Source organism: Acartia tonsa, chromosome 10, assembly GCF_053477335.1.
Source record: "Acartia tonsa isolate MP-2025a chromosome 10, ASM5347733v1, whole genome shotgun sequence".
Classification (NCBI taxonomy): Eukaryota; Metazoa; Arthropoda; class Copepoda; order Calanoida; family Acartiidae; genus Acartia; species Acartia tonsa.
In genome coordinates, this window is record NC_137269.1 from 10463958 (window position 1) to 10478026 (window position 14069).

General features: G+C 31.8%; 2 protein-coding genes across 2 annotated transcripts in view; both read left to right on the forward strand.

Moving 5' to 3' along the window:
* LOC145329363 (pyrroline-5-carboxylate reductase-like) overlaps positions 1-14069 on the forward strand; it is a 400948-nt gene that overhangs the window by 383247 nt on the left and 3632 nt on the right. The window contains exons 2-8 of the mRNA XM_080173443.1: positions 10284-10321; positions 11236-11329; positions 11731-11801; positions 12005-12067; positions 12448-12515; positions 12891-12934; positions 13431-13464. Of these exons, the coding sequence (XP_080029569.1) occupies positions 10294-10321; positions 11236-11329; positions 11731-11801; positions 12005-12067; positions 12448-12515; positions 12891-12934; positions 13431-13464 (402 nt within the window). The 5' untranslated portion in view covers positions 10284-10293. The remainder of the gene's footprint in view (positions 1-10283; positions 10322-11235; positions 11330-11730; positions 11802-12004; positions 12068-12447; positions 12516-12890; positions 12935-13430; positions 13465-14069) is intronic.
* Positions 5345-8078, forward strand: LOC145329365 (vacuolar ATPase assembly integral membrane protein VMA21 homolog). The gene is made up of 5 exons (XM_080173445.1): positions 5345-5418; positions 5861-5899; positions 6597-6690; positions 7264-7347; positions 7908-8078. The coding sequence occupies exons 1-5, from the start codon at positions 5381-5383 to the stop codon at positions 7950-7952; spliced, it is 300 nt and encodes a 99-aa protein (XP_080029571.1). The 5' UTR covers positions 5345-5380; the 3' UTR covers positions 7953-8078.

Genomic DNA, 14069 nt, shown 5'->3' on the forward strand with positions numbered 1-14069 from the left:
TTCCATGAATTTATGAAACCTTCACTTTTAGTAAAGGATAAATGCGAATAAAATTATAAATTAATTATACTAGAAAAAAGTTGTCAGTTCCTAATTTTTCAATGTTAGGACAAAAGTATTTTTACCGTTTTTTCCCGTTTCTATACATTAGAAGAGGGATTATTTTAGTGTTATTATTACTATAGATGGACAATCAAATATAATCATTTCACAAATGATATCTAGCAGAAAATTAAAATCACAATTTTTACAGTCAGAATATTTGACTGCAAATTATAATTAATAGTTTTGTAGCTGCACATTATTGTATTCATTGGCTCCAAAATTTTGATTACTAGAGTACAAACTAGCAGTGTCCTAACTTTTCAACTAATAATTGTAAATAAAAGATTTTATCATTGTGGGTGTATATCAATTTATGGTCCAACCTTGATTTTTGTCGGGAAAAATCGACAAGAGAAAATTTGTCTTAACTAATTTATGTCTGCTACCGAAAATGTAATACAAGAAGTCAGCTGATCAATATTTCTTTTCAAGTTTTTATTGTTGTTTTTTCTAATTTTGCAGTTTCTCTTTCAAAAGATATTTAAAAATAGCCTAAAACCATGAGAGAAGAATATATGAAACTTACTAATAAACTAAAGTACTTAATTGTTTGCTGGATAGCAAGATCTTAACGAATTAAAATAAATTGACATCGGTTAGCAGCTTAGACATAAGTTAAGGGTGCTGTTAAGTGTTTCATAGACCAAACTGAAGTAAATTTAACTGATCATGATAACCGATGTGTGACGTCATAACATAAGTTAAAGCTAAACCAATGTTCACATCAGTTAAGACTTAACCGAAGGTGATAAAAACAGCTTAACCAAAGCCAGCTGTCGAAATTCGTACGGGGCATTTGTACTTCAGAAGAAAAAAATAAAAACAAATAAGAAAAGGGGTGGCATTAATTTTGTAAATTAGCATACAGCTACGATGATTTTGTAGATTTAAAAATAAAATTTTTCAAGGAATAAAATTTTTTTTCTTACATTACAAACCATACCATAACAAAGCTATCCAATAAATATAATTAATTCTAAACATTAAAAATTACTTATTAAAGGACTGCGGTCGCGCCCAGCCCCCTGGGCCCTGCCCCCCACCCCAAAAAAAAAAATTTGAAAAGTTCAGCATTTGCCTTAATTGACAAGAGATTTTAAAAAAAAATTTTATCATACTAATATTAGTCTAGGTTTAAGAACCCAAATAGTTTTTAAACACTGCTCAAATTTTACGCATTTTGTACGCCCAAGGGTTAAGGACGTTCACAAACTAAATTAACCATCTGAATTTAACACTGTATGACGTCACTTAACACTGCTAAAATTTAACCATGGGTACGATCGTTTTACATCATTAAACGCTCTGTAAACACACTTGATTTGGGTCACGTGACCATTAAAATACACTGAATTTTGATTTTGAAGATAATATTAAATGTCTTCTCTCTATAAAAAGAAGGAATTCGATTCTTAATAAATAACTATTATTTTTAAAAATTATTATATTTTAATACAAAGATTAATATTTATTCTATATAATAATTTTTCTATAGACATTTAGGTAATATAGATATGTTCTTGAATTTTTTTCTCTTATTAATAAATTAAATTTACAAAGAGTGTAGGTAATTTATATAAGAAAAATACAAAGAGGAAATCCTTATACATAAGTAACAGGATGTCTATCCTGTATATCCGTCTGTACCAAATGATAATTGAAAAAAATCTCTTTTGTTAGGACAATGTTTGTCTCTGTACTATGTATGTATCTCAGAGAAACTGTGGCAGCCGCGCCGTTGCTGCAGAAAACGCCGCTGCCAGCGGAATTTTTTTTTTAACATTTCTGGCCGAATCAGACAATATTGTATTATTTGAGTACATGTTATTTTTTTCCAAAAATTTTCTACTGCGGTAGGACTTAGTCATTTTTATGTTGAATTTTTATTTACTTAGGCTAAATCCTAATTTAAGGCTTTCAAAGTTTGGTTAAGGCCTACATAATAAAGCAGTTACATCCCCCTTAAAAAGAAATCAATTAAACTCGGTATTATTCCTATATGAAACGACGACATTAGAAATATTAATGCAAAAACATATGATTTTTCTATGGCAACCCTGAGCAAGCGATGTTTACAGAGTTTAAAATTTAACTTTGCTAAACGTTCATTAACACTGACGTATGTAAACAAATGAAATGTCCTTAACCCCTCGATGGTTAATTTGAAGAGTGTTAAGATTTAGCACTGCTAAACATTGTTAAATAAAACGATCTAAAACACTCAAAGTTCTTAAACCTAGGCTATTATATGTACCCTAAATTAAAAATTTCTTCTTTGTACTTTTTCTTCATTTTCTATACTCTTTGCATCTTTTCATTACTTATACCATTAATAAAATAAACACCAAGATGTATTAGGTTTTTTTTATAAGACGACATTTGTCACAAATAGGCCTTTTATGCTAATTTAAATGAATTTTAGTACGGCAACCCTGCCTTTCATCGGTTAACTGCGACAGCTTATAACCTATGTTAAAAATGACGCATTTTCCACATCAGTTTATTTATGAAACCATTATAAAACTTTTGCGTACTTTATGATTGGTAACTGAACTGAGTACAGTAACCTAACCACACTTATTTTAGATCAGTTAGCTGCTTGTTTAAGAAAACGGGCTATTACTTTTATAATTAATCACTTGAGGCGCGCTAGCTAGCTATACCCCGTTTTCATAAAATAAATTGACATCGGTTAGCAGCTTAGACATAAGTTTAGGGTGCTGTTAAGTGTTTCATAGACCAAACTGAAGTAAATTTAACTGATCATGATAACCGATGTGTGACGTCATTACATAAGTTAAAGCTAAACCAATGTTCACATCAGTTAAGACTTAACCGAAGGTGGTTAAAACAGCTGAACCAAAGCAAGCTGTCGAAATTCGTACGGGGCATTTGTACTTCAGAAGAAAAAAATAAAAACAAATAAGAAAAGGGGTGGCATTAATTTTGTAAATTAGCAAATAGCTACGATGATTTTGTAGATTAAAAATAAAAATTTTTGAAGGAAAAAAATTTTCTTTTCTTAAATTGTAAACCATACCTACCAAAACAAAGCTTTCCAAAAAAATATAAATTACTTTTCAACATTAAAAATTACTTATTAAAGGACAGCAGTTGGGTCCGTCCAGCCCCCTGCCCCCCCCCCAAAAAAAATTTTTTTTTTTTTTAAATTCAGCATTCGCCTATTTTGAAGATCTTAATTGACAAGGGATTTTTTAAAAAATTGTTTTATCGACATACATAATATTATATGTATTTAACTTAAATTAAAAATTTCTTCTTTGTACTTTTTCTTTATTTTCTATACTCTTTGCATCTTTTCATTACTTATACCATTAATAAAATAAATACCAAGATGTATTAGGTTTTTTTATAAGACGACATTTGTCCCAAATAGGCCTTTTATGCTAATTTAAATGAATTTTAGTACGGCAACCCTGCCTTTCATCGGGTAACTGCGACAGCTTATAACATATGTTAAAAATGACGCATTGTCCACATCAGTTTATTTAAGAAACCATAATAAAACTTTTGCGTACTTTATGATTGGTAACTGAACTGAGTCCAGTAACCTAACCACACTTATTTTAGATCAGTTAGCAGCTTGTTTAAGAAAACGGGCTTATATGATTATAATTATAGCTAGCTTCTATGCCTCAAGAGGCTTCTATGGTTACCAACATGAGGGAAAGAGAGGGGATCGACCATCCATTTAACAAAAGCTCAATTTCTTGAACAAACAGCTTGGTACATAGGGTTTACTAGGGGGAAATTCCTTATGTGTTACCTATGTGGACTTAGGGAAAGTGATTCCCTATGACGCACTTACAGAAAGTGTCTCATGAATAATACTTATGTTAGCTGTGCGTATTTTTCACATATGTAATTAACTGAGGGAAGTAAGCAGTCATAAGTATTTAAAAGCAAAGTTGCCACATTTTTAATTATTATGTTGTCCAATTTTTTTAACAGTTTAATTTACACAAAGCCCATTTTGAAGATCTTATTAAATGTCTTCTTCTCTAAATTCCGGAAATAGAATCATAAAATGATAATAGTAAACATAACTATTATTTTTAAGTATTAATATAATTTTATAGAAACAATAATTTAATCAATATAATAACTTTTCTTAATTATTTAGGTAATACAAATATGTCATTAAATTTTTTTCTCTTATTAACAAATTAAGTTTACAAAGAGTGTAGATAAATTAAGAAAAATACAAAGAGTAAATCTTTATACAAAAGTAACAGGATGTTTATCTGTATGTTCGTCTGTACCAAAGGATAATTGAACAAAATCTTTTTTGCAGGGACAGTGTTTGTCTCTGTAATATTTATCTTTTAAAGAAACTGCAGCTGCTAAAATCGCTGCCACTGGCAAAATTTTTTTTTTCACCATTTCTTGCCATATCAGACAATATTGTATCATTTAAGACCATGTTATTTTTTTCCAAAAAATTTCCACTGCGAGAGCACTTAGTAATTTTTGTAGAATTTTTAATAATAAATTCTAATGTTAGGCTTTTATTTTTATAGTTTGTTAATGGTCTACATAAAAAAAGCAGTTACATCCCCCTTGAAGAAATTAATTAAAACCGTGGTGGGATTAGAATTAATTAAAGAGTTTTATTTTCTTCCATATAGAACAATTTTTATCATTGTTTATTTTAGTTTTCTGGAGCTTTTTTATTTGTGTTTAAATTCTAATCTACAAAAGGACCTTGAAAAACATATCTACTTAATTCTACCCTCCCGAAATTGTTGTTATTATGCACAAATGCCCCGTAAAAATTGATTCTTTACTCATGTATTTGACAGCTAAGCTTAGGTAAAACAGCTTATTTACATAAGGAATAGCCTGTTCCCCATGTAACATAAGGATTGAATTCACATATGTAAATGACGTCCACTTAGGGAATTTACTTCGGGAATTCACTTCGGTTTTACATCGGGATTGTTCATGATACACTTTTTCTATGAGTTCACTCAGTGAAAGCTGTCATAGGGAAAATCAAATTCTTCAAGAAATCGAGCTAAAGAAAAAAAATATTTAAACCAACTGAGGGGGTTGTTTTTTTAAAGGGACGGGTTGATAATCATTGGTGCATTCTAGCTGTTTTTTTAACAACATGTGAATATTGCCCCCCCCCCCCTTTTTTTATTAAGATTTTGCAAGCCTCCCCCAACACCCTGTGCACACCATTTTAACATGTAATTTAATTTGTTTTCAGATAAAAATATATAAATCCAAATGTATTATTCTTCCTACCATGGATAATGAAATGAATCAACTTCCAACGTTTTTTAGGTAGAAACACAGGGTTAGGTATAGGAAAAAAAACTCTCCCCCTCCTCATTTTTATTTTATTTCAATATATATGGGGTGAGGGTGGGGGGGGGGGGGTCGAAAAGTGTTCAACCGGCACTTTGAGTAATAGAATCCAAAGATTGTTCTATCTTTAGAACTAGCAGCTGCGCTCCTAGCATCTAACAGCTCTGTATTCAATGGAGTAAGGAAATTAGAAAAATTACTTAAAACCAAACTTAGATATGAAAATTAAATAGCCTAAAACCATCCAGGAACCTATAAGAAGCTTCCATAACACAGATAACTCAATATGTCCAGTAAATTAGCTTCACTTTCAAAAATAAGATTTTCTGGGTAAGTGGAAATGGAAGATTTTAAATTTTAAAAGTTTTTTGTAGGGTTTTCTTTATAAGATTTTTTATAAATATTTTTAATCTTTTAGATCTCAAATGCTAAGAAAAGACGAGATGGGAACTTTCAGGTTTGTAAACAATACAGTAGAGCGTCTCTACATTTTGTATGTTCGTGTGTCTGACAACCCTTTATTAACGCGCTTAGCTCTGCTGGTAAATTACGCAGTGATGACAATTCCATTCTATAGATCTCAAACGATTTTTAAAATTTTGATATTAAATTTTAGCTATTTGACTAGATAGTAGGTATTATCCAAGTCATTTCATATTAGAAATATACTCAATTTTAAATCGTAGTACCTATAGTAACTTCATAATTATGTCTGAAAAATTAAGTAAATAGGTAGGTACCTACTTAGATATGATTATGGAGTATTATAAATGAGAATAACAAAGATTTTTGGTTCAGGCTTTAAATTTAATTCTTTGCTACTCTCTATTCGTCATTGTCCATCCGACCATTTTAAAAGGCTGTTTTTCATAAGTTTTATTTTGTTCCATGTAATGTATTTGAACTTATATTTAGTTAATCACATATTTTTTTCCTGTTCAGTGCTTAAAACTACGATTTTAAGGCATATATTCGAAAGAATTTAAACTTTCTAACTTTCGAATAATATTTGCTAAGCTACCTATATTAATAAAAAATATTTTAAGTACCAATTTGTTAACAATGAGTTAAAATAACATTTATATGATATCTTTACCAACAATGCTTATGCTTGTTGCTGCACTACATTTGGACATAATATTTTTTTTCTTCAGAAACGTTTTGTTCTACTGCTCATTGATACTGGTTCTGCCATTGACAGCTTTCTTTACAACTAAGAGCTTTGTATTTGAATATATGCTTGGCCAGGTAATTTTTTATACCTAGTATTTTTAAAGTGTTGACTATAATGTTCTCATGTAAGGGAATGATGATTCATCCAAAGCTTGAGGTCGGTTTCATGAAGAAATTAATTTTCCCCATATGACATATAAGTGAACTCATAGGGAAAGTGTATCATGAAAAATCCTACTGTAAATTCTCTATTTGCGAATATATATATATATGTAAATTAAATCCGATGTGAAGTGAAGATTAGAGCATCCCTTATGTGAAGAAGCTGTTTTACCTAAGTTTCAGCTGTCAAATACATGAGAAAAAAACAGTAAAAAGATGATTTGTTCAATAAGTTATTAGATAACAAAGATGATAACATCATAAGTAGCGAGGCAAATTATGGATGGACAAACATGTTTGTGTGCAGTTGTCAAAAAAATCGAAGAAAATCACGAAATATTATAAAAAAAAAGATAAGTTTTAATGTCTTTTAAAGCATGAACGGCAGACAAACAGACAGATGTGCTTAGGCCATCGGAATCTTCACTGAAAAGTTAAGCTGCCGAGAAAAAAAGTCTTTTTAAGATTAAATATTTTGTATTTTAGCAAGCCACTATTGGAACGAACATAGTATCAGCAGTAGTTGCGGTCATCACATTACATCTAGCACTTGGTCTCTTCATTTACAGGGTACGTCACTAATTTTCAAACAAATAAGGTGGGTTTGGTTTAGGGATGTTAATCCGCCCAATTTTTGGACCGGATTCGGATTCTTTCAAAAATCCGCCCACAAAAAGCGGATTCTTGTTTTATTTTAGCGGATTTCGGATTTTTAATATAGTGTATTACGGATTCTAGCAATATTATTAAAGGTTTTTTTAATTAAGAAAATTCTGGCCCCTACAGTGCCATTTTTCAACCCTTACTTAACCAAACCTAACCTAAAATAGGCATGAAAAGCTATTGTGAAATAAAATACAAAAAAAACTTTGGATGCTACCCACCATTTATTTAAAGCTAAGAAACAATATTTTTTTTGTTTTTGTCTGCCACATTTTAAATTAAAATTTCGAGTGCTATAAAAGTCATAAAAATTAACAATCTGAATCCACAATTTGAATTGCGGATTCGGATTCTGGGTCTAAAAATTGGACAAATTCCGGATTCGGATTGTTTGGTTGTCAGTGCACAACAAGGTATTTTGTGTGTAGGCCCCCAAGAATGTTATACAATCTTAATTATATTTTCAGGCCTATGTTGAGGATGACAAGAAACCAGTCCTCAAGTCAGATTAAGGGAACTTACTAGTTATAGAGCAGCTTCCATCCTCTAGTTACAGAATAGCTGCCCTGCGGATAATGGAAAATATCAGAGAATAATGCGGAAATATTTAATCTTAAGGGAGGGTCGGGAGGGGGGGGGGGATGTAACAAAGTTTGTCCAAATTAAACATATGATTTAATACTACTAGTTAAATTATACATCCTACTATATAAAGTAGTAAGGTTAATCTTAAAATTTTAATATACACTAGGTACACTGTTTTTTTTTTGGGAAGCTTCATATAGGTCACAGAATGGTTTTAGGCTATTTTTAAAAAAATCTTGATGTGGGTTTAGGATATGGTTATTTCATGACCTCTAGTTTTTCTTAAAGTAAAAGAAATTGGCCTATTAAGTCCTAGATTGATTTTGTTGACATATTTGTCAAAACGTTCCCTCGTAGGGCATTACTGACAGAAAAGGAGAGTTGTGTGTGAGGGGGGGAGGTATAGTATTCACCCAACTATCTCGTATTAAGATCTTTTTCTTTACCGCTTAGTTACTCTCTAGTTCCATTTAACTACATATAGCCATTAAATGTATTGCTGAATTAAAAAAATTCAGATAACAAGAGACCTTATGGGATAAGACAATGGAGGATAAATTGATGCACATCACGAAAAATGATTAAGAAAAATTGCCCCTTTTGTAAATTGAATTTATTGGTTGAATAGTTTCAAGACAATAATTTTAATTTACAGAAAGTATGATTTTGTTTATCATTATTGGGATATGTACATCAATTTATCCTCCATATTGTCTTATACCTTTAGAACCAGAATTATGTTTTTTTTTACAACTAGTTATTCACGCGTTTTCTAATTGTTGAACTGCAGACGGGCAAAATGCTCGATTGTTACCTACTGCTGTATGTCAATAATTTAATAACCATAGTTTGGGGCCCGGGAGCTTATAAATAATTTGGTCTTAAAATAGACTAAAAGATAAAGGATGTGCAATGAAAGTATTGGGTGTTACATCTAGTTATAGATATTAATATGCATCAATCCTGATAAAATCTGTTGACATCCAAATTACAAAGTAACGAGTGAATAAATGGTTTTTAGTAGTAAGGTTTTATTGGTTGATTAGAGTTTTTTCATGAAAATTAAAGGATTAATCCTATTCCTGGTTAATCCATTTTTCTACAAATGTCGAAAAATAGTAATTTTTTGTTAGCTTACAGCTTAGGTATTTTACATGCATTTTCTCTAGTCCTGCGCAAAAGTATTATTTGGGAATTTTCCCTTTGTAAATTGAATTGTATAAAGTAATCTTATTTTAGTCATTAAGTGTGTGATATTTATATGTAATCCTGATTTTGTTATTTTTCTTAAAAAAAAATGCATTTGGATTTTTAAAGGCATTTAATTTTATGTCTGTAACTTCATATAAGGTTATAAGATATACGATTTAAAGAATTGTTGTGCTTTGTTAAAATTGTCAGTATTGTGATTTCTAGTTATTTTTTGTCATTTGTAGTATTGTATGTTAAATAAAATATTACGAAATTTCTTTCTTTTAAGATCTGTCTTTATTAGCACCTGAGAAAATTATATTTTCCTAATATCATTACGGACGGACAGACAAAGTAAATTATTGAGTAGATTCGCTCTGAATCAAATTGCTTAATAATGTTCAAATTTATTTGTCAAACGCCCTTCAGATAACTAACTCTTTGATTGCACCTTCTTTGTATGAAAGTCCTAACTTTGTTTTGTAATGAGTTGCACCTTTTTTGGACCAAGGCATTTCCCCTACTCTAATTAAATTTGTTGCACACCTATTAGTAGATGTCATTTTAACATTGTAAGCTATGACTCGGTGATGTGCTGAGATTCTAATCTATCACCTTCCCAAGAGGTGTCCCATGGTGTAGTGGTTATTGCACTGCGCTGTGGTTGAAAAATTGCAAAGTCAATTCTCCTCACAGACTTTGAACTTGAATGACAAATTTGCGCAATTTGTCAAAAATGCTATCCTGCAACCTTCTCCGTGATGCCTCTAGGTTATTAGGAGGGAGATTTTTAGGAAGTTAGGACCCTACAAATCAAGCAAATTAAATCATACCTTCTATCATCCCTGATCTTCATTCGAATCGGAGTGCCATTCATTAGGGTGGCTTAAATGGAACACCTGCCATACTCAATAAGGCCAGGGTGATGTAGTAATTGAGTAGCTTCCAATAATAGGCGCTGATGCACTGCGTGTTACATGTGTTAAAATACAGGTGTGGGATGATGGATCTGAAATGCAATAAGTATCTCATGTATATAAATGTTAAAGGTTAAAATAAATTTTTTCAGATAAAACTATGGCCTCCGTTTCTGTAAGCTTCATAGGTGAGAGAAATTTGTATCCTCTTAATAGCAATACAAGCGGTTAAGCTCCTAGAGGCCTCTAGTGGCACTTGAGGGGATGGGTGGTTAATTTTAATAACCAATTTTTTGTATTTTAGATTTAAAAGAAAAATTTTCAGAAGATTTGGGGGGGGGGGGGATATTTTTTTTAAGTGGGGGGTGATTGGTTAATTGACCATCCCCCTGATCAGTTTTTTGTTTTAAAAAGATTTAAATTTTTTTTTTTACAAACACTTTGGTTATTGCTCATTTAAAGCTAAAAGTAAAATTCTTTGGTATATTTTAAAAAATCTGATAGGTACTTGGCGAGAAATGAAAAAATTTACGGATTTGTTATCTTATTCTTTATTTTTAGTTAAAAAAATGACTATACATTAAAAAAAAGTATCTTTAACTCATACTATGCTTGTATACGCAATTACTTAGCACTCAGTTGGGTTAAATTGGATAAAAACAACACATGTACCTGTTTTGATAATTCAATAAGCACCCAAACCACTACACAAGCTCTCATTCAGCATAAAACAACAATACATTTTGGTTCAAGAATGAATATCTATCCATCCATAACAAAATCCACTCCACACCAAAGAAACGTGCCTATAACAAGCAGATGAAGTGCACATTAACACAAATGCCACGTAAAATTTCACATATACACAAAAGTTGTCTTCAACACAAAGTCATCTTCACACATATCATACTGAAAATGATTCTTACTACCATAATTTCAAAAGGGATTTTTCTTTCCTTTCTTATAACACTCAATTTCCAATACAACTATATTATGGTTGTATCTCTATTTATGAGATCACTATAGTCAACACAACAACAAACCTATACTATGGTTGTATCTCATCCCTATACAAAGTATACATGACAAGACTTTTTGCTAGGAGGTGGAGCTATGGCACAGGCCATTGCTGGAGGAATACTGGAATCTAAAACTCTTGGAAGTGAAAGTATCCATGCCAGTGCCACAAGTAACAGGTCAAAAACATTTATATTTTTAAAGATATTTTTGTAAATGAATAAATTCTATCCCCTACACTGGTCATTTCCTAACCCTTACTTAACCTAACCCTACCTTAAATAAGCATGAAAAGCTACTGTGAAAATAAAAAACTTAAAACTTTGGATGTTACCCACCATTTTACCTGAGGTTAAGAAACAATAAAATACTCTTTTGGTTTTTTTCTGTCACATTTTAAATAAAAAGTCATAAAAATAAAAAATTCGAATCCGTAATGTGAAAGCGGATTGCAGATCGGATTCTGGGCCCAAAAATTGGGTGGATTCTGATTGCCATCCCTAACATACATACTACAAAGTCCTCTATTAATTATTGCGTTGTCAGGTGTCCTTATTATTGTATACTCAAATTTTTGCAGGTTCGAATCTTGGTGGACGTCCAGAGGAATGTCTTTTACCATAGATAATGCAGAATGCCTCAACAAGTCTCAGGAAACAGATAAATTCTAACTTCAACCCCGATGTCTGATGCGTTTTAGTGCAAGCTTAGATGGCGTCATGCTAAAAGATAATCTCAAACGGGCCGAAAAAAAAGCTTTTGTTGTTGTTGAATGATTAAGAGACTGACACAACAAGTTGTTTATTAAATATCTGAAATAGCAGCCAAGAAAATGATGTTTTATCTTGTGGTAAAGGTGATTGTCATGGCAGTGAAGCCTCATTTATACACTGAAGTGTTTCGACGACTAGCCGACCAGGAAACAATTATTAGAATATATAACTAGCAGCTACGCACCTAGAGTCCTTTGGGGCACTTAATTTTTTTTGGTAGGGAGTTAACCCTGTTCTTTTAATTTAGTTTATAAACCTCCTTGAAACTGTGGAGTAGTTTCACTGTAAAGAATAACACATTGGTATACATTCAATTTCACACAAACTCACATTCACACATTGACATACAAATTACAGATTTATATACACACACCCACACATACAGTCCTACACACACACACAGTCTTACTACACACAAACACAAACATAGTTATTTTTTTTTATACCTTATACACAAACTGACTGATTTGTGGACAAAGAAAATGTTTTTATTTCACCCAACTAATAATTGTTTCCAAACATTTAGGGTGTAAAAGCAGAAAACAAACTTTGGGTGTCCATTATGGCAGGTGTTACCCTGGAAGACCTTCAGGTACAGCGTTGTTGTTGGGATATTTTCATCTACAGGGATGAGATAGAAAAATGAATAAATTACTAGGAGGTTTTTTACTTTACTATCACAGATTTTACCTTTTTTTGGCGTTAAAAGCTGCTGCTATGTGATGAATAATGCTCTATACAAATAGTAACAGTAGGGAGGTTGGATGCCAAAAACAGCTGCAACTCACTATCATGCTCTGTGAGGACTTTCAAACAAGGGTAATTCAATTAAAGATGGATGGTTGTCTATCTTTGATGGTATGCTAGTGCCTTGGGATCTGCTGTAAAGGTCTGGCCTTAATTTCTTTCAACCGCCGTTCCTAGACGTATTATTTAGAGGTATAATCTATCGCTTTATTTTTTTAAGGCAGCTATAAGTACTGTTACTGGAGGTTCTGGGATAAATGACAGGTAAAATCATATATTCAAAATGTGTTATTTGTTCATTTGGTGGCCTGCTTGCTGCTTACTGTATCAGGTTCTATCCTGAAGCATACCAAATCATACTAGAGACGTTAAAAAAGTTACATACTTCTGTTGCTACTTCTGGCACCTGACAATAAAAGTTAGTGAGAGTAGGTGGAATACCTTGGCTAGTAAACTGGTCCTACTCATTACCATGCAAAGTTAAGACGTTAAAGGTGGCTGTCAAATCTAATTAAGGGAAAATCTGATTATCTTGGTTTCTATTTAAGCCATTTTTATTTTGAAAATTCCTATGCATGTCAAGTCTATACATTGCTTTGTCCGTCTGTCTATCTCTTTGTATAGGTTTACAACTAATATTCCGTTTCTTTGAATTTTCTAGGTATTTTGATAAATGGTTTTATATATCTGCGATTCACTACTTATGGATGCTGTCATCCTTGCTTTATTGAATGAATTCATGTAATTTCTATTTTGCTAGGGTTGTCAGAACTATTCCAAACACACCTTGCAAGGTAAGTATCAGGGATAGGATAGTGGACGATAAATAATTTTATAGGGATGGCAATCCGGATCCGGGATCTGGAATCCGCCCAATTTTTGAGCAAATTTTGGAATCCAGATCCGGAATCCGTTTTTAATAGCGGATTTTGGATTCTTAATTGGTAGGCTAAAATTACAAATACAAATACAAATAACAGTTTTTTTCAGACAAAACTTATTTAAAATGTGGCAGACACATATCTAAAAAGTATTTTATTGTTTCTTCTTAACTACAGGTATAATGGTAGCTAGCATCCAAAGTTGCGTTTTTTTGTAAGTATTTATTTTCATTTCACAGCTTTTCATGCTTCATTTATGTTTTTTTAAAATACTGCTAGAATCCGCCAAAATTAAGAATCCGGAATCCGCAAGAAATCCGCCACTTTTTTGACGGATTCTTTTAAGAATCCGGAATCCGAATCCGGCCCAAAAATTCGACGGATTGCCATCACTATATTTTTACACCCCCCCCCCCCCCCCTCTATACCAAATTGTTTAACTAAAAATTGTAGGTATTTAAAGTGTTAGCTCCAAAAATAACATATAAAGAGAGGTCACTAGATATTATGAGATCAAA

Bases quoted from the DNA above. Each gene is read 5' to 3' on its own strand.
- LOC145329365 (XM_080173445.1), top strand. From the start codon at position 5,381: ATGGATAATGAAATGAATCAACTTCCAACGTTTTTTAG. The intron at 5,900-6,596 runs GTTTGTAAACAA...TTTTTTCTTCAG, and splicing joins GACGAGATGGGAACTTTCAG to AAACGTTTTGTTCTACTGCT. The intron at 6,691-7,263 runs GTAATTTTTTAT...TTTGTATTTTAG, and splicing joins TTGAATATATGCTTGGCCAG to CAAGCCACTATTGGAACGAA.